The following is a 24,870-nucleotide window of genomic DNA, read 5'->3' on the forward strand; positions in this document are numbered from 1 at the left end:
CCAGTTAGGGCCAGTTGTACAAACGTGGTTCAGCCTCGGATCAGGAATTTAACTCACCGATTTCGGCGGATTAGCAGTGGATCAACTTTGGTTCAAGGATGGATTTAGCTATTTCAACCTATTTGGACATAGAACCAGTACTAAAAATCAATTTTACCACCGAATTCAGAAGATAAAAGTTGCTGAACCACGGATTAAATATTTGTCCAACTGGCCCTTAGTAAAGCAGCACCACTGGTAAATTTGTTATGATGATGTTGCAAGTTGCAAAACCTCTTGGTTTTTCTTGAATAAAAAAAAAATAATAATAATATGAAGGCAAGACTAAACGGTTTGGGGTTGAACAAAATGCAAAGGTATCTTTTTGTATTGTAACGTTTTTATTCCGGGTTCACAATAAAACTTATTTAATTTACACTTATATTTCCGTTCAAATAAGAACACACTTTATTTCAGCTCAGTTTACTTTTATTATTCGCTCAAACAAACACACTTTTAAATCACTTTATTTACTACTAACAATTCGCAACACTTAATTTCACTTTGTACTGTACTCTTTCACTTTCAAGATTAAACTGTTTCCGGTCGGTGTCTACGCTGCCCTTTTATACCGGAATCTCGAGACTCGAGAACGTCCTCGAAGGCTCTCGTCCCTGTCTCTCGAAACTTCCTTTCCAGGAAGGGCACTTCATACTTCCAGTCAAGTGGGATATTTTGAGATGTGTTCAGTGGGATATTTTGAAATGTATTCAGTGGGATATTTTGAGATGTGTTCAGTGGGATATTTTCTTAATTACTAAAGGTCCGTTCACATTTCTACCTTTGCGGTAGTGTGTTCAGACTTTTATCTTAAAGTAGTTCAGTAATTCATCGTTACAATATCAAAATGCTTCGAGGTTAAAGTTATTGGTTGTTTCAAATCAAAAGTCCCATGGAATGTTGAGCAAAAATAAAAAAAAACTCATTCGCTTACTGGAAGGAAGCATTTATGAGGCAGCTGAACTTTTCTAAAATTACGATATAATAATGAAGAACCGTTCTGGATTTCCCCATTTTAACTAATTGATCCTTCTGTGAGATTCACTGGGTCAGCCTCAGAAAGCGGAGGCAAGTCTCCCAAACTTGCATCACTTCATATCCGTGGGCAATACAAAAAAACATACAATTATTTAATTGTTTATTATTTGAAGGTAGTTGATATAACTTAACCCAAGATATTGGTATAAGAATAGGTGAAGATGGACCAGAAATGTCCAGTTTATATGATAGCAATTCAAAACTTAAAATTCTATTCACATCTTTTCATTTGTATAATTGGGCAGTAAATATCTTATTTTTATTTTTCAATTATTTTGGAGTCGTCACCATAGAAATCATTAATAAACAAATTCAGATTTTTTGTTTGTTTGTTTTTTTCTCTACCATTTCTTTCATTCAAACAAGAATGATTTGTTGTTATTTTTGAGTTGATTTGTCGCAATGAGCCAATAAAATTGAGTTTTTTGTTTATTTGTTCTCAATTTTATTGGAAGGGAGAAAATAAACTCAGAGTCAGGACTTTTGATTTGAAACGACCTATAATAACTTTGCTACAGAAAGGATCTAATAAATTCAATAAATAAAATCAGTTATGTTAAGTACATAATTACCGACTACCAAAACAAAATGGGGGTGAAATAAGCAGGTTTTGGAAACTAATATTGAAATCGAAATCAACAAAGTTCACAAAACTTCGTACAAAGTTTGTTAGAAAAAATTGACTGAAGATCAATGATGTTTTTTTAATAATTCTTCCAGCTTTCTTTTTTAAAACGACCCATCGAGATCCTTACTCCCATCAGTTAATGACAACATATCTTTTATATTATTTAACAAGTTTGATCTTAACTTAACATGCAAATATTATTCTTATATATCAAAGTATCTATTAATTAAGACTTGAATTCATAATAGGATAAACAAAATCATCATATATTTATACACGACTTGAATTTCGTAATGTAAATAAAAATAGTTTTTGTTTTGCAAACCATGGTTAATAGGATAAAAACAGAGAAATTTTAACTATTTAACATGGACCTCCTTTGGTCCCATTTGTGACTTAATAATAGGTTATTAAGTAAGTTTTTTTTAAACCAGGCAAAAAGTGACTTGGTCCACCGTAATAATTATAATTATTTTAACCACAAACATGCAAGTTGGAAACAAATGCAATCTGTTGACATCACGTCCCTAGTCCCTATCATTTTAATCATTATTTTCTTTTGTCTATATTTTTTTTATTAAAAATTAGTTAAACTTAGCACTACTTTAGCCATTCTCCTATAAATTGACCTAGTGAAATAACTATTGTATACAAATGAATAGCATTTCTGTCTTTAAACGTTATAAAAGTCAATCTTTGAAGATTTCTTCTAGGAAATAATGTGCTGGACAAAGGCGAAACAAAAAATGGCGGAGAAAATATCAATGCATTTAACAGTGATACGACAACAACGGAGGAATTTATTTAATCGCTTATATGTGAGACGATGTTTATTCACTAGCTGCTAATTTGAATATTGCAACATTAATTAGTTGTTTTTTAAACCATCATGTCGATTTGAGACAAAAGCTAACTCTCAAAGCAAACTCTCTTCAAAACTTAGAAGTAAAATCAAACGTTAAGCAGAGCAATTACGTGGAGAAGCAACCAAAGCTATAATCTACCTAAGGTTATTCGTCGAAAAATGACAAACAATCTAATAACCATCCGCCCAAGTGTACCACATCAATTTGGACCAGCCACCAATACCATAAGCTTCAAATTAAGTGTGTTGAACCGCAGCATAAAACCCCCAAGTAATAATGAAAAAAATCACAGATCGAACTGAAAGTCGATCAATCAGGTGGGCCAATGCATACGGACGTGATACACATGAAGTCATACGGTCCGACTTCGCCTCCGTTTTCTCGGAATGGAGATTTTCACCACACTAATACATATGCAATCGACTTCGCGTTTATTATAATTTCCATACTAATTTGAGCCGCCTTCGGACCAGTTTCTGATCCGAAGTCGGACTCAGCTCCACCTCAGGCGGAGCAGATTCGGACCGAGGTCGGACCTGTTTGCTTGAAGGGAAAAATCTGAAATCTGTCAAAGGTAATGCTTTCTCTGTTTTTCTTTATTTTTTCTTGTCTCACAACATAAGCAAAACAAACTAGAACATGGCTGCGTGGCTTTTTCTTGTTTTTTTTTTATTTAATAATAAAAAAAGTGTTTGTAAAACAAAACAAAATGTTTTGATATTTTTCGTTTCTTTATTTTTTTTTAGGTAACTGGTGTTGTTTACATTTTTGTCATTGTAGAAAAATTAGCAGAAAATTTTGTGCCAAAAGCGTTTGGGTACTTTTACACAATTTTTCTTTCTCTGAGAGTATTTAATCCCCACTCCATAAACAAAAAATACCAAGACTGGAAACTTTCGTACATCTTTCCCCCCAAAACCTTGTTGTGTACAGTGTTGTCTGTGAATAAATATGAAAGCTACCACGTTGGTAAATGACGTTAACACGCACACATTTATAGATTCACGACATTCACCACTCATCGGACACGAACTCAACGATAGGTTCACGACATTCACCACTCCTCGCAGCTTGTAGGTAAACGTCAGTTGACTGCCGAGTTTCCAGGCTTGGTCACAGTACACAATTATTTACCATTTTCCGCGACGAAACACGAAGAAAATTTGTTGTTTTTTAATTTATAATTCTTTCAAATGACATTTTATAAATTAAAACAAAAACAAATTTCCTGTTTACAGCGATTGAAATATAAAAATTAAAGGCCGACCTGACAGATTGGTGCCCATTTTTGACAAACAAATTTTGACAACGTTCGGAATATATTACCTTATTATGTGTACTGTGAGGCTTGGTATTTTTTGTTTATGCCCCACTCCTTAAAATTTGACAGGTTTCATATTTCTGTCCAAAAAGAACCCAAACAGACCTACAATGATTTACACACGGCCTTATGAAGAAAATGCAATGAGTTTTCCAGTGGAATGCAATCTAATGATTACAAAAACAAAGAAGACCTGTCATTGGAAAAATTGCCAAACGTAATCCATGACATCCAATATTGAAAATTTCTTCTCCACCACGCTATACATTTTGTACAGTTTGTTAATAATTTTTGATTTTTCATTATCGAAAAGAATTTCTTGTACCTAAATATGGGCGTAGACGTTATTCCAATTACTCCTGGTGATGGTAAACCACTGAAGTTAATAATAATTATTTCGGCTCCATATTGATTTTAATTATTTTTTACAGGAAGTACATACCCTAAAAGCGGTCAACTTGTTTCTGTCCACTACACTGGTACTCTCGATAATGGGACTAAATTCGATTCTTCTCGCGACCGCGGTAAACCATTCAAATTTACTATTGGTCGGGGTGAAGTAATTCGTGGCTGGGACGAAGGTGTCAAGCAATTGTCTCTTGGTCAACGCGCAAAGCTTGTTTGCTCGCCGGACTACGCTTATGGAAGTCGTGGCCATCCAGGCATCATTCCACCAAACGCTACATTGACGTTTGATGTAGAACTGCTCAAAGTAGAATAATTAACAATTTATCATCAAATTGCAGCAGCAAAACTAAGGCCAATAGGCATCTTAAATTTTAATAACTATGCATTTTGAAAGTATCTAACACATTTTTATTTAGTTATAACTGCGATTTAAGTACGAAAGGCTACTCGTGAATGCTAAACATTAGACGGTAAGCTTGTGTTTAACGTCAACTGTATCCATAATGTTTTTCTATGATCTTATAAACCTGCAATAAATAGACTATGAAAGTACACATTCTTTTTATGAACCATGAAAACTAGCTGTTCTTAAATCTGTGGCAATAAGGAATACCAACATAAGTCAACTTATGTCGAGATAGAGTTTTTACAAAATCTGAGGCACAATAAGCGATTCTATCAGGTCCGTCAAGATAGCACCCACACCCCTAAATTTCCAAAATCTGAGTATGCAGTAATTTGTTGCTAATTAGTTGCTCTCATCTCGAATTTGTTGCTCCACTCCTTCCCCCTCAAAATTGATGGACAGGGTGTGGGTGCTATCTTGACGTCAAGATAGCACCCACACCCATTAAAAACCCAACATTTCAAAAAAACTGAGTACGCAGTTGTTTGTTGCTAATTAGTTGCTCCAATCTTGAATTTGTTGCTCCAAGATTTGACCTTGAAATGCACTTCAATAGTTTTCTCAAAAAATCTAAATTCCCCAATATTTAACCCACAACAACAAAAATGGTATCAAATTAAAGGGCCTCTCAACACCTTTTCACCTTCATGTCCAAAATGCATTGTGGAAATTGTGGAACAAATCAAAACGTCAAGATAGCACCCACACCAAGAAAAACCTAAAAATTTAAAAAAATAAGTAGGTATGCAATAATTTGTTGCTAATTAGTTGCTCTATTCTTGAATTTCCCCTTCACCCTCAAAATTGATAGAAAGGGTGTGGGTGCTATCTTGACGTCAAGATAGCACCCACACCCCCTTGTTTCCAAAATCTGAGTATGCAGGATTTTAGTGATAATTAGTTGCTCTTATATTGAATTTGTTGCTCCATGATTTGACCATAAAATCGGCTGCAACAGATGCAGTTTTTTGGATAATCTTTTTCAAAAAAACTAAAAATGCCAAATAATAAATATGATGTGACACTCTGCAAAAAGTTACATTAAAACTTTAAATCGCAATCCATTCCGGTCTTATATGCCAAAAAGCTAGTCTTTGATGACGTCACTTCGACAAAAGAAAAGTTAGCACCTCAACAAAGTAGATTACCTACAATATCTGAGAATGCAGGAATTTGATGCTCATTTAGTGCTTGATATAATAATGCTCTAATTAAGATACCTACTAAATTTTTCTACTATTTAGGATAACAGACAAAAATATGTCACCTCCACAAACCACATACATAAATTTCAAAATCTGAGTACCTGCCTATACAGATAATATTGATACTTTAACTATATGACTTCAATGGAAATTTGACGTCTAATTGATATTATTTAATTACAATTCGTAACTTAGATTGATGCTCTTCAAAAAGCTACCTTTCAAATAGATATCTAATCTTAACTTTTTACTTTCACAAGCCTAACATTTTTCATTACATTTTTAACTTCATTGAAGAAAGAAATGGTGATAAGGTAAAACTCAAAAATTCGCAAAAGTTCGTAGGTATCTCATACTTATGCAACAACTTTATTCTCCTAAGGGTAAAGGTCTCAATCCCACATTTGATCCCTCTTATATTGGCGAACGTTTTCAAAATTGAAATTGAATTTTAAAAATTAAGCACTCAGTTTTTTCAAACATAGGAATATGATTACAATAAGCATTATGGTTACAATTTTTTCTATCTTCTAGAAGAACCTTTAAGAACTTGTACAAATTGGGTATAGTGTATTGATATCCTAACATTTTGATGTTGTTTTTCCGTCGGCTAATTTAAACATCACAGTCTATCTCTATATAGCCTTAATTTTGGAGAGATGCATTTCACATTCATTTAATTTCGTTTACTACCACTCTAACATTTCTAAAGACCTCAAAGCTCTTCATCCAATCAGGTCGCTACTTACTTTTTTTTTTAAACAATCGAAATAAAAATGTATGTATCTATACTAATTAAAAAAAATCACACATATTGATTTTCATAAGAATAATCGCGTGTGTATGCGTTGATTTTAATTTTGACTCCGCCCTCAACAGCATACTTTGATGAAAATACCATACCATACTTTGATGAAAATACACTATCCAAATCTGCAATACTTTCACCTTGAAATGTTTCTTTCTTTAGTCGGTTTCAGACCTCTTCGCAGGTAAGTATGATGTGCGTTATCTCGAGTAAAAAATATTATGATAAAGGTATATCTATACAAGCCAGTTCATTTGAGCTAGAAACATGAGTTGTTAAATTATTCTAAAATTTAGGTTTTATATCTATACAGAACACATAGTATATAATGTAGGTTGTAGGGTGTTTCTTCAGTTCATCTGAATTTAAATATTTTAAATATTGAAATTAGTACCCAAATCGTTGCATACCTTTAGGGAAAACCACTTATTGTAAGTAAGTAGGTATTCTAAGTGAAATTAACAATCAAACACTCACAATAAATTGTTAAGATATCTAAAAAAGTGGTTCCATGGCTCCCGTCTACTTCAATTAACGTTTCAAACTCCTTGGTAGGTACCTAGCCTACGGTATTTCAGTGAAAGAGGAAAATTTAAAGGAAGTACTTACAGGTAAAATAAACTGTTACCTACCCTCTTGGAACTTGGCAAAAAGTTTGCTTTTGGATTAAAAACCTAGGATCAAAAGAGTCTATACAGGGTGATTCAGGAGTAATGTGCCAAAAAGCTGGAGCATGTAATTTGGGTAGAGACAAAAAAAAAATTGTACAGGAGGGGGGGGGGGTCTATTCCCCCTCGTTAAGCGGGGAGGTGCAATTTAAAAAAAAGGCTTAATTTGGAAAATAAATTATTAAAAATCGACGATTACACCTACAATAACGTGATATACTTTTTTGTAAAGCCAAAAACCTCGTATTTTACAAAAAAATTAAACTTAGCAATTTTATGGCATAGTTTTCGAAAAATTAATTTTCAAAATCAAAATTTTGAACAAAATATTGAAAAATAAATTTTCAAACTAATTTTTTCAAAATTGTATGTACCTAAGTACTAATTTAGTTTTTAAAATTCGATGCTCTTATTTGTTTTTAAACAAAAACAGAAAAGTGGATCCAAAATATCTTTTCATTTTCGAAAAATTAACAAAAAATTAAAACTACTTTTTTTTAAGAAACAACTTTATTTTTTAATCAAATGAACTGGCTTGTATAGATACACCTTTATAATAATATTTTTTACTCGAGAGAACGCACATCATACTTACCTGCGAAGAGGTCTGAAACCGACTAAAGAAAGAAACATTTCAAGGTGAAGGTATTGTAGATTTGGATAGTGTATTTTCATCAAAGTATGCCTTTGAGGGCGGAGTCAAAATTAAAATCAATGCATACACACGCGATTATTCTTATGAAAATCAATATATGTGATTTTTTTATTTAGTATAGATACATACATTTTTATGTCGTTTGTTTAAAAAAAAGTAAGTAGCGACCTGATTGGATGAAGAGCGTTGAGGTCCTTAGAAATGTTACCACTCTAACAAACGAAATTAAATGAATGTGAAATGCATCTCTCCAAAATTAAGGCTATATAGAGATAGACTGTGATGTTTAAATTAGCCGACGGAAAAACAACATCAAAATGTTAGGATATCAATACACTATACACAATTTGTACAAGTTCTTAAAGGTTCTTCTAGGAGATAAAAGAAATTGTAACCATAATGCTTATTGTAATCATATTCCTATGTTTGAAAAAACTGAGTGCTTAATTTTTAAAATTCAATTTCAATTTTGAAAACGTTCGCCAATATAAGAGGGGTCAAATGTGGGATTGAGACCTTTACCCTTAGGAGAACAAAGTTGTTGCATAAGTAAAATATGAAGGTACCTACGAACTTTTGCGAATTTTTGAGTTTTAAGTTAAGATTAGATATCTATTTGAAAGGTAGCTTTTTGAAGAGCATCAATCTAAGTTACGAATTGTAATTAAATAATATCAATTAGACGTCAAATTTCCATTGAAGTCATATAGTTAAAGTATCAATATCATCTGTATAGGCAGGTACTCAGATTTTGAAATTTATGTATGTGGTTTGTGGAGGTGACATATTTTTGTTAGTTATCCTACGTAGTAGAAAAATTTAGTAGGTATCTTAATTAGAGCATTATTATATCAAGCACTAAATGAGCATCAAATTCCTGCATTCTCAGATATTGTAGGTAATATCTTGACACGTCAAGAAATTTTTATATTTCAATCGCAGTAAACAGGAAATTTGTTTTTGTTTTAATTTATAAAATGTCATTTAAAAATATTATAAATTGAAAAATAACAAATTTTCTTCGTGTTTCATCGCGGAAAATGGTAAATAATTGTTTAAAAATTAGTGGTGTGCGTGGTTTATCGGTTTTTGTGCGTTTTTCGTCGGTATTTTAAACAATTAAGAATTCGGTAGCTGACATTAGTCGCCAAAGTGTCATGTTTTAACAATCTGGCGACCAATGTCAGTTCGGAATATATTACCTTTTTATGTGTACTGTGCTGGGACCTGGTCAAATTTGAGTAACATTTTTTTTGCAGATGGTTTTGTTTTTTTTTTTTTTATTTAAAAGGAGTATCATGGCAGAAAAAAGGCAAACAAAATTTTAAACAATACATATTTTTTAATTTTTTTTGTTCACCTCAATAGTGTCAAAAATTTTACACAGTGTTAACTATTTAACGCAATTCACACACGGCCTAAATAGTTAACACCGTGTACAATTTTTGACACTATTGAGGTGAATACAAAATTTTCACTTTTTAAAAATTTAATGGGCTCTGGGACCTGGTTAAATAAGGTTAATTTTTTTTTGCAGATGGTTTTGTTTTATTTGTTTTTTTAGTAAAAAGGAGTTTCATGGTAGAAAAGAAGCAGGGAAATATATTAAACAATACTTTATACAGCTGAAATTTTTTATTCACCTCAGTAGTGTCAAAAATTTTACACGGGGTTAACTATTTAACGCAATTCACACACGGCCTAAATGGGAGGCCAAACTTTCAAAACGCTCTCCTGAAAAGTTGTAAAAACTGACTTAGGTTGTTTTTCCTTGTTGCCACAGACATTAAATATTGTCATTCATTCAGCCCTATTGGATAGAGATCTTAAACGAAACATTTCAGCGAAATCAAACTATGGTCATTACAGGCCGCCTCCACAGGAGATAATTTTTGTCATGTTTACGTGTCTTAACAAGAAATGTCTTGTGGAGGCTCGCCATTTCTTGTTATGATTCAATGTTAGACAACCGTGTCTTCAATTTTGTCTGAAGAGCACGATTGTCTAACATTGAATTTGACAGATTTTTTTTTTTCTTTTGGAAGTGTAGTTTTTGTCATTATTTTTTGTCCTCTCATGAGCAAGGTTGTCTCCGTAGTAGCGGACTACAAAATATATTTGTTTGTTTTGCGAATTTTTGCATGTTTTATGTTGAATTGAATTAGATTTCATGGTATTGTAACGATGAATTACTGAACTACTTTTAAGATAAAAGTCTGAACACACTACCTACTACTGCAAAGGTAGAAATGTGAACGGACCTTTAGTAATTAAGAAAAATATCCCACTGAACACATCTAAAAATATCCCACTGAACACATCCCAAAATATCCCACTAGACTGGAAGTATGAAGTGCCCCTCCTGGAAAGGAAGTTTCGAGAGGCAGGGACGAGAGCCTTCGAGGACGTTCTCGAGTCTCGAGATTCCGGTATAAAAGGGCAGCGTAGACACCGACCGGGGACAGTTTAATCTTGAAAGTGAAAGAGTACAGTACAAAGTGAAATAAAGTGTTGCGAATTGTTAGTAGTAAATAAAGTGATTTAAAAGTGTGTTTGTTTGAGCGAATAATAAAAGTAAATTGAGTTGAAATAAAGTGTGTTCTTATTTGAACGGAAATATAAGTGTAAATTAAATAAGTTTTATTGTGAACCCGAAATAAAACGTTACAGTATATACTTTGGTATATACTTTTTGAATTTATTTAACAGGTATTCAGCCCTATTCTGCTATTCGATTCACGTGAATGTCTAAAATAAGAAGTGTTTAAAAAGTGGTTATTTTAAATCGAGACAATTTTTTTTTTCTTTAGAATTTCTTAAACAGGCGGGAACAACACTTTGCTATCGAAAGTTAGAAGTTTTTCAAAGCCAATTTGACATGATTAAAAAAGAGAATCCTTCGATTCACGTGAATCAAAAAGCAGAATAGGGCTAATTATAATTGATTTAAAAAAAGGCTTGTTTATTTTTTAGAAGGCAAAAAAAAACCAAAAGAAGTATTCATACAAAATTGACGACATATAAAATAAATGTTGTCCTCAAAAAATCATACATCATCCTCTGGCGAACCATATGAAGCCATATGAAATGAATTGTCCGAACATAACTTGCCCAGCCAAGAAAATGAAAATGGTTATTATGTAGATGTTAGGCATTGAGTTAGAGAAATATATCTCCTGTGGAGGCGGGCTGTTATTTTTCTGCGAGACGAATAACCCTTGAAGCAAACGAGTCGGAAGTGAGTCCGAGTTTGAATTCGCATCGGGTTCCCCGGCGGTTCAAATTAGTATGAAAATTATAATCACCGCGGAGTCGATTGCATATTTATTGGTGTGGTGAAATTTTCCATTGCGAAAAAACGGAGCCTAGTCGGAGCACAAAAGGAATTGAAAAAAGGAAGGTATTTGAAGCCATTTGCAACCAAAAAAGAATTTTTTTTTATTTTTCACTAAAAAATGTTTCATTTTATTTTCACAGACTAAACATTTTAACAATTTTATGTTGATACAGCAACTGAAGTGGCGTTGGTGGTGGTTTCACGCGTTGGTTTGCCGGAGAAGAAGATTTCTACGAAAAACAAAAGCAGATTAATTAGAAAATTGCTTAACTACATTTCAGCAATGTATAACTTTTATATTGTAGCGATGGATTACTGAACTACTTTTAAGATAAAAGTCTGAACGCACTACCTAGTACTGCAAAGGTAGAAATGTGAACGGACCTTTAGTAATTAGAAAATATCCCACTGAACACATCTAAAAATATCCCACTGAACACATCTAAAAATATCCCACTAGACTGGAAGTATGAAGTGCCCTTCCTGGAAAGGAAGTTTCCAGAGGCAGGGACGAGAGCCTTCGAGGACGTTCTCGAGTCTCGAGATTCCGGTATAAAAGGGCAACGTAGACACCGACCGGGGACAGTTTAATCTTGAAAGTGAAAGAGTACAGTACAAAGTGAAATAAAGTGTTGCGAATTGTTGGTAGTAAATAAAGTGATTTAAAAGTGTGTTTGTTTGAGCGAATAATAAAAGTAAATTGAGTTGAAATAAAGTGTGTTCTTATTTGAACGGAAATATAAGTTGAAATTAAATAAGTTTTATTGTGAACCCGGAATAAAACATTACATTGGTGTCAGAAAAGTGGAATAAAACTTATTTATTTGTGCGAATCAGATAATTTCGCGAATAAAATAAAAAGTGCGCGTGTGTTTTAACAATAAACAAAGTGTAAAACACTTTGAAATAAGTAAAAGTGCTCGCGTTTTGAAAAGTTAAAATGGGTAAAAAAAAAAAACATTAAAACATTAAATCAGTTAAGTTTGACTGAGCTTAAGGCGGAATTAACTAAGCGAGGTCTTCCTACTGCTGGATCGAAAAATGTCCTCATTATTCGTCTGCAGGATTATTTAACCCAGAAGAACGAAAATTTGGATACATTTCAATTCGAAGTTGAAATGACAGAAGAACAAGTAAGTAATACTTCCGATATGTCGTCCATGGTGGCTGTTCTCCTTGCCAAATTGGAAGAACAACGTAATGAACAGAAGGATGAACAGAAAAATCTTCTTGAACAAATTGAGACACAACGCAAGGAACAGAGAGAACAATTAGAAAAACAACGCAATGAACAAAGAGAACAAATGGAACAACAACGAACAGAGCAAAAGAGTGAACAACAGAATCTTCTCGAAAAATTAGATGAACAGAAAAACATCATCCAAGGTAAGCTTGACGCGATCGAGAACAAGTTCGTTGCTATTGATGCTTCCATCAAATGCGTTGAAAAGCAATCTCAAGAAAAGTTCGAGAAAGTTGAAGAAAACTCGAGAAAGTAGAAGGAAAGTTCGAGAAAGTGGATGACAAATTTGACAAAATGGAAGTTAAAATGCAAAGTATTACTGAGGAACTTGACAAGGTTCGGAAAATTAAGATCCGAGAAAGTTCTGGTGAGTACCCAAAGAAGAAGGAAATGCATCCACCAACATTTGATGGACAAAGTTCTTGGTCGATCTACAAGAAACAGTTTGAGGCAGCTGCCACAACAAATGGCTGGGATGACGAAGACAAATGTATAGCGCTGACTCTTGCTCTTAGAGGTCCTGCTGCTGAATTGTTACAAACTTTACCACCAGAAAAGAATGGTAACTTTAACGCTCTTGTCCAGGTCATTGAAAAACGCTTTGGAGATGGCCATATGCAGGAAGTCTTCCGCGTCCAACTCAATACAAGAGTCCAGAAAAGAGGAGAAACTCTGCAACAACTCCAAGCAGATATTGAAAGGTTAGCTCATCTGGCATATCCGACAGCAGGAGACGACATTATCAATCAGTTTGCGACAGAAGCCTTTGTACGTGCTGTATCTGATATAAATCTTCAGCGAGCAATTCGAACAGCTGGAAAACGTTCCCTTCCTGAAGCATTAGCGTTTGCACTAACTATGGAAGCAGCAGAACAGGCTTCTCAAGGCGTTCATCGGGTAAGAGAAGTTGCAGTGGAGGAATGCTCTTGTCAAAAACTCGCATTCCAAAGAAACCAGCGAGACGGAGCTGCTCGATGCTGGAACTGTAACAAGACAGTACATCTCCAGCGGCAGTGCAGATTGCCACCAAGAAGAACTGCTTACGATCCGTATAGCTGAACTAGAGTTTCCACATGTGTTTTTGGTGGCAGATATATGTGAAGAGTGCATCATTGGAATCGACTTCATGAAGGAGCATGGAATCATTTTGGATATAGGTAATCAAGTCCTGAAATACAGAAATGTAGAGATTCCAATGGTCTATGGCAACGAAAACTCGACAACAATTAGAACTGTCATCAAAGAAGACGTGTGCCTGCCTCCTTCTTCAGAAGTTTTTGTGTGGACCAAGTTAAAGGGGAACTTTGGAAGCCATCGATACCTCATGGTTGAACCAGAAGTTGAGCAAAGTTCCGAAAACATCATCATCGGGAAGACTCTTGTGGCACCAAAGAACAACATGGTACCTGTACGGATACTTAACATCAAACCGTACCCAATCAAGCTTAAGAAAGGAGAAGTTGTTGGGCAATGTGAATCTGTGGCCGCAATAACTAAGATCAACGAGGTGGATACACAGATGACTATGAACTCGGAGAAACTAAAGAAACAAATTCTCAATTCAGACAACCTGAGTCAACATCAGCTTAATGTTGCGGGAAGGCTTCTTCATGAATATGCTGATATCTTCTCTTCACCCAGCGGGCAATACGGCCGAACACAACTGGTGCAGCATCGAATCGATACAGGAGATGCTAGGCCGATTCGTCAACCAGCAAGACGTCTCACCTTGGCCAAACAAGGTGAAGTTGAAGAAATGATAACAACAATGAAGAAAGACGGGCTAATCGAAAATTCCAAAAGCCCTTGGGCATCACCGGTAGTTCTCGTCAAAAACGAAGGATGGAAGCACTCGATTTTGTGTTGACTATCGCAGGCTGAATGATGTGACGAAGAAAGACAGCTACCCACTGCCAAGAATCAGTGATACTCTAGATGCAATGGAAGGAGCACAATGGTTTTCGACTTTGGATTTGAAGAGTGGCTACTGGCAGGTGGAAATCCATCCAGAAGATCGGGAAAAGACGGCTTTCTCCACAGGAAATGGTCTGTGGCAGTTTAATGTCATGCCGTTTGGGCTATGTAATGCCCCAGCTACTTTTGAGCGCTTGATGGAGTGCGTTTTGAATGGATTAACCTGGAAATCTTGCCTAGTCTATTTGGATGATGTCATAGTTTACGGAAAAACATTTGATGACCATTGTGAAAACCTAAAGGCTGTATTCCAGAGGCTACGAGAAGCACATCTTAAGTTGAATCCAAAGAAATGTGCACTTTTCAAGACCGAGGTTAAATATTTGGGGCATATCATCTCATCCCAAGGAGTGAAGACTGATCCTGAAAAAGTTGACACTGTGAAGAACTGGCCAACCCCTCAGGACAAGCATCAACTTTGGAGTTTCCTGCACCAACTTACGGAGAAGGGTAAACCCTTTAAATGGTCAGGTGAGTGTGAGAAAAGCTTTCAGGAACTAAAGCTGCGGTTATGTGAAGCTCCTGTGCTGGCCTATCCGACTCCAGGCAAACAATTCATCATTGACGCAGATGCAAGTAATGTTGGAGTTGGTGCTGTTTTATCGCATGTTCATGACGGAGAAGAAAAGGTCGTTGCCTATTTCAGCAAGGTACTCTCGAAACAAGAAAGAAATTATTGCGTGACCAGAAGGGAACTTCTAGCTCTAGTATTGGCAACAAAGCACTTCCATAAGTACATCTATGGACAGAAGTTCCTTCTTCGCACAGATCATGGTGCACTAAATTGGCTTTTGAACTTCAAAAATCCAGAGAGTCAAGTAGCAAGATGGATCGAGATACTTCAGACGTATCAATGTCAGATTCAACATCGAAGAGGAAAGCTGCATTCAAATGCAGACGCATTATCTCGGCGCCCGTGCAAGCAAGACTGCAAGCATTGCACACGAGTAGAAGAAAAGGAAGTTGTCGCTGTTAGAAGAACGAGAGCTGATCCCATTTGCGGCTGGAGTAATGAAGAACTCAGAATGGCCCAACAGGAAGATTCGGACATCGAACCCATCCTTGCATGGAAGGAACATCAAGAGAAACCAGAATGGGCCGACATCTCCGACCGAAGCCCCACTCTAAAAGCATATTGGGCACAATGGGACTCACTTCATGTGCAAGAAGGGCTACTCAGGCGTAAATGGGAATCCGCAGATGGTAAATCCTATGTAATGCAGCTAGTCGTACCTCAGTCAAAGGTAAAAGATGTTCTCCGAGAGATGCACGGTGGAATTTCTGGAGGCCATTTAGGCATCAACAAGACGCTGGAAAAGCTACGACAGCAATTCTACTGGTTACGTATGAGAGAAGACGTTGAAAAGTGGTGCCGAAAATGTGATACTTGTGCCGCTAGCAAAGGACCAGCTAGAAAAATCCAAAGCAAGATGCAGCAGTACAATGTGGGTGCACCTTTTGAGAGAATTGCAATAGACGTAGCAGGTCCTTTTCCCGAAACCAACAACGGAAATCGATACATCCTTGTAGTGATGGACTACTTCAGCAAATGGCCTGAGGCATTTGCCATTCCAAACCAGGAAACCAAAACAGTTGTGGATAAGATTGTCTTTCATTGGGTGAGCAGGTTCGGAGTACCCATGGAACTTCATTCCGACCAAGGAAGGAACTTCGAATCTAAGATCTTTCAAGAGGTTTGCTCACTCCTTGGCATCAAGAAGACGCGAACAACACCGCTTCATCCACAATCTGATGGGATGGTTGAGCGATTTAACAGGACACTTAAGGAACACCTGTCAAAAGTAGTCAATGATAATCAACGAGACTGGGACCGACATATTCCATTATTCTTGATGGCAACACATAGTTCTACTGGACATACACCATCGGAGGTCCTATTTGGCTCAACAATACGCCTGCCAAGTGAGATAAAATTTGGAAGTGTTCCAAACGAGCCACATGAAATGGATGAGTACGTAGATAAACTGAAAGGAACACTGGCTGACATTCACCAACGGACAAGGACATATATAAAAGCGTCTAGTGACAGGATGAAAACAAGATATGACGCACGAGCGACAGCAACAGGGTTTCAAGAAGGAGAACTCGTGTGGTTTTACAATCCCCACCGACAAAAGGGACTATCACCGAAGCTACATCAAAACTGGGAAGGCCCTTACACAGTAATAACCAGAATTAACGACGTGGTTTACCGTATACAAAGAGGGGTAAGATTCAAACTAAAGGTAGTTCATTGTGACCGTTTACATCGTTGTTCGGGACGAACAATCCTAAGAGGGGGGCAATGTAACGATGGATTACTGAACTACTTTTAAGATAAAAGTCTGAACACACTACCTACTTCTGCAAAGGTAGAAATGTGAACGGACCTTTAGTAATTAAGAAAATATCCCACTGAACACATCTAAAAATATCACACTGAACACATCCCAAAATATCCCACTAGACTGGAAGTATGAAGTGCCCCTCCTGGAAAGGAAGTTTCGAGAGGCAGGGACGAGAGCCTTCGAGGACGTTCTCGAGTCTCGAGATTCCGGTATAAAAGGGCAGCGTAGACACCGACCGGAGACAGTTTTAATCTTAAAAGTGAAAGAGTACAGTACAAAGTGAAATAAAGTGTTGCGAATTGTTAGCAGCAAATAAAGTGATTTAAAAGTGTGTTTATTTGAGCGAATAATAAAAGTTAATTGAGTTGAAATAAAGTGTGTTCTTATTTGAACGGAAATATAAGTTGAAATTAAATAAGTTTTATTGTGAACCCGAAATAAAACGTTACAGTATATACTTTGGTATATACTTTTTGAATTTATTTAACAATGTCTAAAATAAGAAGTGTTTAAAAAGTGGTTAAATTAAATCGAGACAATTTTTTTTTTCTTTAGAATTTCTTAAACAGGCGGGAACAACACTTTGCTATCGAAAGTTAGAAGTTTTTCAAAGCCAATTTGACATGATTAAAAAAGGGAATCCTTCGATTCACGTGAATCAAAAAGCAGAATAGGGCTAATTATAATTGATTTAAAAAAAGGCTTGTTTATTTTTTAGAAGGCAAAAAAAAACCAAAAGAAGTATTCATACAAAATTGACGACATATAAAATAAATGTTGTCCTCAAAAAATCATACATCATCCTCTGGCGAACCATATGAAGCCATATGAAATGAATTGTCCGAACATAACTTACCCAGCCAAGAAAATGAAAATGGTTATTATGTAGATGTTAGACATTGAGTTAGAGAAATATATCTCCTGTGGAAGCGGGCTGTTATTTTTCTGCGAGACGAATAACCCTTCAAGCAAACGAGTCGGAAGTGAGTCCGAGCTTGAATTCGCATCGGGTTCCCCGGCGGTTCAAATTAGTATGAAAATTATAATCACCGCGGAGTCCATTGCATATTTATTGGTGTGGTGAAATTTTCCATTGCGAAAAAACGGAGCCTAGTCGGAGCACAAAAGGAATTGAAAAAAGGAAGGTGTTTGAAGCCATTTGCAACCAAAAAAGAATTTTTTTTTATTTTTCACTAAAAAATGTTGTAACGATGGATTACTGAACTACTTTTAAGATAAAAGTCTGAACACACTACCTACTACTGCAAAGGTAGAAATGTGAACGGACCTTTAGTAATTAAGAAAATATCCCACTGAACACATCTAAAAATATCCCACTGAACACATCTAAAAATATCCCACTAGACTGGAAGTATGAAGTGCCCTTCCTGGAAAGGAAGTTTCCAGAGGCAGGGACGAGAGCCTTCGAGGACGTTCTCGAGTCTCGAGATTCTGGTATAAAAGGGCAACGTAGACACCGACCGGGGACAGTTTAATCTTGAAAGTGAAAGAGTACAGTACAAAGTGAAATAAAGTGTTGCGAATTGTTGGTAGTAAATAAAGTGATTTAAAAGTGTGTTTGTTTGAGCGAATAATAAAAGTAAATTGAGTTGAAATAAAGTGTGTTCTTATTTGAACGGAAATATAAGTAGAAATTAAATAAGTTTTATTGTGAACCCGGAATAAAACATTACAATATATTTATTCCAATTAATATTAAAAATATTATTATTAACATTTATGACGAGCCACGAGCACGACACGCGAGGAACTGCAGTATATAACAAATAAATAAAAAAATGGCGCTATCTCATTTTCTTGCCTTTGTCTTTCTTTCGTCAGTTTTCCTTTTCGCAATTTCACCACGCTTCTCCTTCGATCTTGTGTTCATACACAAAAAGTTATTTTTTTTTTTTAAGATCCTTTATTGAATTTTGAACTTTATTTAAATCGAATGCATTTCGGTTCTAAACAGTGAAACCATCTTCAGCGAACGACACTTTTTGTTTTTTACAAGAATGATAACAAAAGAAAACAATGGAAAAGTTTGACAAGTAAAATACATAATAGATTTAAGTTAAGAAAAAGAAAGAAAGTAAAGAGAAAGTGAAACAATTTAAGCAAATTGATTTTTTATTTTCTCTTCGTCTTGATGACAATTAACAGCATTTAGGCCGTGTGTGAATTAAGTTAAATAGCTGACCCCGTGTAAAATTTTTGACACTTTTGAGGTGAATACAAAATTTTCAGCTGTTAAAAATTTAATGGGCTCTGGGACCTGGTTAAATTAGGTTAAATTTTGCTTGCAGATAGTTTTGTTTGTTTGTTTTTTTTTTTTATTATAAAGGAGTTTCATGGCAGAAAAGAGGCAGATAAAAATATTAAACAATAAGCCATACAGCTGGAATTTTTTTATTCACCTCAATAGCGTCAACGGGGTTAACTATTTAACGCAATTCACACACGGCCTTATATGAATATATATTGATTCGTATGCGTCAAGTTTGTATATGTTTGTTAATGTATTTAATCAGAGAAAGAACATGAATTACTTCACACAGTAACATTTCTCGACTTAGAAATAAAACGAAAAGACGAAAAATTCGATTTTAGGGTCTTCAGAAAATCAACAACAACAGATCGTTATATCACATTCGATTCAATTAATGCCCTTATAGCCAAAAACTTGCCACTTTTCATTCAATGGCATACACATAGCAACCAACAAATTTCTTTTGGAAATGCAATTCTTGTGCGAGTGTGCCAGTGCTTGGATTTGTGTGCAAAATCTCTGAAATTGCAAATTCTCTCTCTCATATGAAAAATGGGTTTGAATCTCTTAACTCAAAATTAAATCAGATTTTATCAACTGTTTGCGATAAGAGCTATAGATCTAATACAAATAACTTAACAATACAACAACATAGTAATGATTGTGCAAGTGTTTACTCTTTGTCATGCTCAGCTAATAATAATGCTGTTCATAGTTCAGTGCATACAGAACCTAGTGCCACCACCCCCGCCAAAACCACCAATTCTATATATAGTGATGCCCATGCCGTAAACCCATTGCCCCACCATGCCACCTTTGGATATATGCGTGATCGCCCCCACTAAATGGTTGCATTTATCTAAATTTACAAGTACAACATCTGAACTATCAATAAAAAAATATATTTCTTCAAAATTAATCATTCCTGAAGAAGACGTTAAGTGTTTTAAGTTAATAAAAAACGATGTTAATATAACAAGTTTAAAGCATATACATTTTAAAGTTGGTATTCCATCCGAAAAATATGATTTGGCACTTAATGCCAACAACTGGCCATCTAATATTCATGTGAGCAACTTTATAAATCGTCCAAAAAACTATGTAATTTCTCAAACGAACAATGTCAAAGTGTAACCTCTGCTACTGTTTCTCCGCACCCACAACCTCCAACACCACCTGATCAACAACAAACTGTCACCCACCAGTCATCAACGCTTTCTCTTCCACCCACACACATGAAATCGAATTTGAGTATTTAGGCCGTGTGTGAATTGCGTTAAATAGTTAACACCGTGTAAAATTTTTGACACTATTGAGGTGAACAAAAAAATTTCAGCTGTATTGCTTATTGTTTTATATTTTCTCTGCCTCTTTTCTGCCATGAAACTCCTTTTTAATAAAACATAAACAAAACAAAACCATCTGCAAAAAAATTTAACTCAAATTTAACCAGGTCCCAGAGCCCAATAAATTTTTAACATCTGAAAATTTTTTATTCACCTCAATAGTGTCAAAATTTTCACACGGTGTTATCTATTTAACGCAATTCACACACAGCCATATTACCAAAACATGGGTGAGTTCTCTTCTAAATTAAGAGATCTTGCTCTCTCTATCGATGCTTGTGAATGTGACATATTTGCGTTTACTGAGACATGGCTTCATGAACATATTAAAACTGAAGAGCTCTTCGATAATGTCTTTGTGTTCAGTGTTTCGTACTGATCGATACACTGATTTTACAAAGGCATTCAGCAGGGTCAATTTAAAAATCCTCATGAGAAAACTTGAGTCCTATGGAATTAATGGGTCATTGCTGTGTTTGTTCGGTTCATATTTACATGGTCGTAACCAATTTGTACATCCTAAAATTCTGCAAATGTCTCTTATTTCCAGTTGATATAAAGTTTTTTGCTGTTATTTCTAGTATTAGTGATTGCTTGCTTTTTCAAAATGACCTTGATGAATTTTGTAGGTGGTTTAACCTGAATGATCTTAATTTAAATATCAATAAATGTGTTTCGATGTCCTACAATAGGTCTTTATATCATATTGTTCCATTGTATTCTTTGGAAAATGTTGATCTTAAAATCGTTCATGATGTTAAGGATCTAGGTGTCATCTTTGATGAGAAACTAACATTTAAACTTCATATTATTTCAGTTATTTCCAAAGCTAATTCAATGTTGGGATTTTTAAAAAGAAATCCCGCAGATTTTAAAGATCCTTATACTCTTAAATCCCATTACTGTAGTATTATTAGGCCTTCATTGGAATATGCTTGTGTTGTATGGTAAATGGTACCCAACAACAAAATGTAATATAAATAGAATTGAAAGTGTTCAAAGGAACTTTTTGCGCTTTGCGTTAAGAAAATTCTTTGGCAGTGGTAACACAATTCATCATTCGTATCAGTCAAAATGTTTGTTACTAGGAATGCAAGCTCTGCATTAACGCAGAGAAATTTATAGTGTAATGTTTGTTCGTGACATTCTATGTAATCTTGTAGATTGCAGGAATTTACTTGCTCTAATTTCTTTATATGCACCTTCGAGAGCATTAAGACAAAGGCCATTACTATTTGAGGTTGCACATAGAACTTGTTATGGATTACGCGAACCTTTAAGCCTTTGTTGTAGAATTTTTAATGAAGCTTATTATAATCTAGATATAAGTTTAAAAAGAAACATTTTTAAGAATTTGTTGTTGGCTTATTTAACCCACAAATGTATCTCAAGAACTTAAACTTTATATTTTCGAATCTGTTGATGTAATATCGTAGAATGAATAAATAAATAAATAAATAAACCATACGTTAACGAACGTATGCCGTAGTTCGACCCCAGATTATGCCGTATACCCTTATCTGTTGAAAATTACATAAAAGAATACCAACAAATATTACACATAGCCAATGTAAATGGATATCACAAATCAATAGACAATTTAATCAAAAACATTCAACCAAAATTAAAGGAGACAACATTAGTTCCTTGTTTGAATAGAATGTAAACAAACAACGTGTCACGCTACCCTAGGGATGGCGGTTGTTAGTACAAAAACCGGTTTTCGGTTTTTCCGGTTTTTTTCTCTCGATTAAACCGGCCGGTTTTGAACCGGGCCAAAAAACCGGTTTTTGGAAAAACCGTGGCTACACGGTGATTTTTGAATCGCCTAAGGGGGAAGATGCTCACGAAGGGAACTGAATTTTCGGAGGGCAGTACAGTTCCATTTCTAAATTTTTCTTCTTTTTGACGTTTGTTCCTAGAAAATGTAAAAGTGGAACGTGATTGGGCACAACAGTGTGTAGCCACTGCATGTGATTTTTCAATCGATTGAAAAATCGCTGTGTAGCCAGGCACTATTGTTATAAGAGTTCTTAACTCACTCTTAGTAGGAGTTTTGAGGTATTGTTTAAGCTAAATATGAATGAAAATTTATGATTATATGTTATAGTTAGTTGAGAGAGGAAATGAAAGTTTTGAGGGTTTTCAGTTTTTTGTCTCGTCGGATCTTTTTTTGTTCGACGTTTTTTTTCACTCGGTTTATTTTCGGTTGCTCGGTTTTTTTGCAAAAACCGGTTTAAACCGGGAGAACAAAAAAACCAAAAAAAAAGTTTGACCGAATCAAAAAAACCGAAATCGGTTTAAACCGGCTGGTTTTTCCCATCCCTACGCTACCCTTCGACCCGAACGTCACCTGCCGATTAAAAAAAGTATTTGAAAAAGCTGAAATGCAAATTGTGCACACAAACAACAACAAACTTAAAACTAAATTAGGATCCACAAAAGATCAAGCACAAATTAATCGAATCTGAGGAGTTTATGAAATCTCTTGCTCTAATTGCAACAAAAAATACGTTGGCCAAACAAGGCGACCCGCTGAGATAAGATTCAACATCTCCGATCAATAAAAAAGAAAGAGACCGACAAGGCCCACATGTTTGATACAAATAATAACTCGTCGCCTGAGAATTGTTTTGTCGTATACGCTAATTTTGGAATTTTGGGAAATCGCATTTTAAGGTTTGAGCTTTTATAAAAAAAAAACTGGCCGATAGATTTTTTTCAATTTTTAATAGAATATTTTGTGCGATATCTTCTTCATATTTATGTTGTCAAAATTGTCACATCTATTTTAGTTTTCAAATTATCAAGGTTTTTATCCAAAATCAGTTTGTCGTAAACGCCACCATCCCGTACACGTACGACAAAGTAGGCGCACGTACAACATTCCAATACTAAAAAATAAATAAAAAAATTTTCACAGTTCTTTTTTATTTATTAATTAAACATTTAAAAAATAGTTTCTTATTACATAGAAGTAGTATTGGTTTGACTTAGAGGCTCAATTATTAAAATAAATATATTTAAAATAAAGAAAAACCAAAAAATATGACCATAAACATAAAAAAAAATTTAAAAAATGTCTTAACAAAAAATAAAAGTCATCCTTTGGCTATGAAATATGAAAGAAATAAAATAAAAATAAACCAAGTTTGGTTAAATTAATAAATTAATATATGGTTATAAATAAAAGTAAATTAAATAAATATCAAACTAAAGAATTTATTCTAATTTTTTGATTTGAATAACGCTTCATAATATTCTTGGTCTGATTTAGGCATAAATATGAAAAGGCTTTTAATATCAATAATCTTATCCTTAGTTATCGAGTTAGATTTTTTAGTAATTTGAAGACATTGGCTGAACAAATTTACAGGAGTTCCTATGGAAGACTTTTTATATGTTTTAAATATTGATGAGCTTTTATATTCCACTTTTCTACCGCTCGCTTTATAAAATAGTGTAAAAGTATCATCAGTATCATCAATTTGCAAACCAATAACGCAAATTTAGCGAAGCACAATGGCGCCTTAAAAAAATAATTTTCGACCAGCAGGTGATTTTTTGCGAGCGGGTGCAATAACAAAACTCACAGCAACCCTTTTTCGCTTCGTTCACGACAACGCGCGTGAACGAAGAGGCGCCACGGGCTCGGCGCCCACGACTAAAGTCGACTTGTTGATCTTGTGTGTTCGATACAAGATCAATAAGTATACAGCAATAAAACAGCAACCTTTTTTTAACTTTACTTCGTTGAAGACAGCTCGCGCGAACGAAGTGACAAGATCAATAAGTGTACAACAATAAAACAATAAAACTGCGACCTTTTTTCACCTCGCTCAAGACAACGCGCTTGAACGAAGCGGCGCCCGCGACCGACGGTCGACTTCTTGATCTTGTGTTCGATAGAAGTTCAACAAGTGTACATATTTATAAGCGGTACTTGCGACCGAGGATGAGGTCAAGTATCTAGCGGCATTAACAAACGACAAGAACCATGACAAAACATTTGAGATGTCTCTCAGATGCACTTTTTTCTTCCTTGCACCGCTAGGAATAGTGCAAAACCTCAAGTAGCGCAAAGCTTAATGCAGCCCTTAGTTTTTAAATTCGTTGTCCTTATAGCACATGAAGTCCTTATTTTCAATAAATACTTTTCTAGTAGGTTTATTATATTTGTTTATATTCTATTTGGGTCATATACCTACATACATGTAAGACAAAAGAAGTTCGAAATTTTCTACCCTATCTGTTTTGTACGACGTACGACAAACCAATACTGAAGAAAAAAAAGCTGAAAAATACATA

General features: G+C 35.0%; 1 protein-coding gene across 1 annotated transcript; it reads left to right on the forward strand.

The window, feature by feature from the left end:
• Nucleotides 1-4,104: 4,104 nt before the first annotated feature.
• LOC129906971 (peptidyl-prolyl cis-trans isomerase Fkbp12) lies at nt 4,105-4,852 on the forward strand. Its single transcript, XM_055982968.1, has 2 exons — nt 4,105-4,260; nt 4,324-4,852. The coding sequence occupies exons 1-2, from the start codon at nt 4,224-4,226 to the stop codon at nt 4,611-4,613; spliced, it is 327 nt and encodes a 108-aa protein (XP_055838943.1). The 5' UTR covers nt 4,105-4,223; the 3' UTR covers nt 4,614-4,852.
• The last annotated feature ends 20,018 nt before the right edge of the window (nt 4,853-24,870 follow it).

The sequence above is a fragment of the Episyrphus balteatus genome, chromosome 1, assembly GCF_945859705.1.
Source record: "Episyrphus balteatus chromosome 1, idEpiBalt1.1, whole genome shotgun sequence".
NCBI lineage: Eukaryota > Metazoa > Arthropoda > Insecta > Diptera > Syrphidae > Episyrphus > Episyrphus balteatus.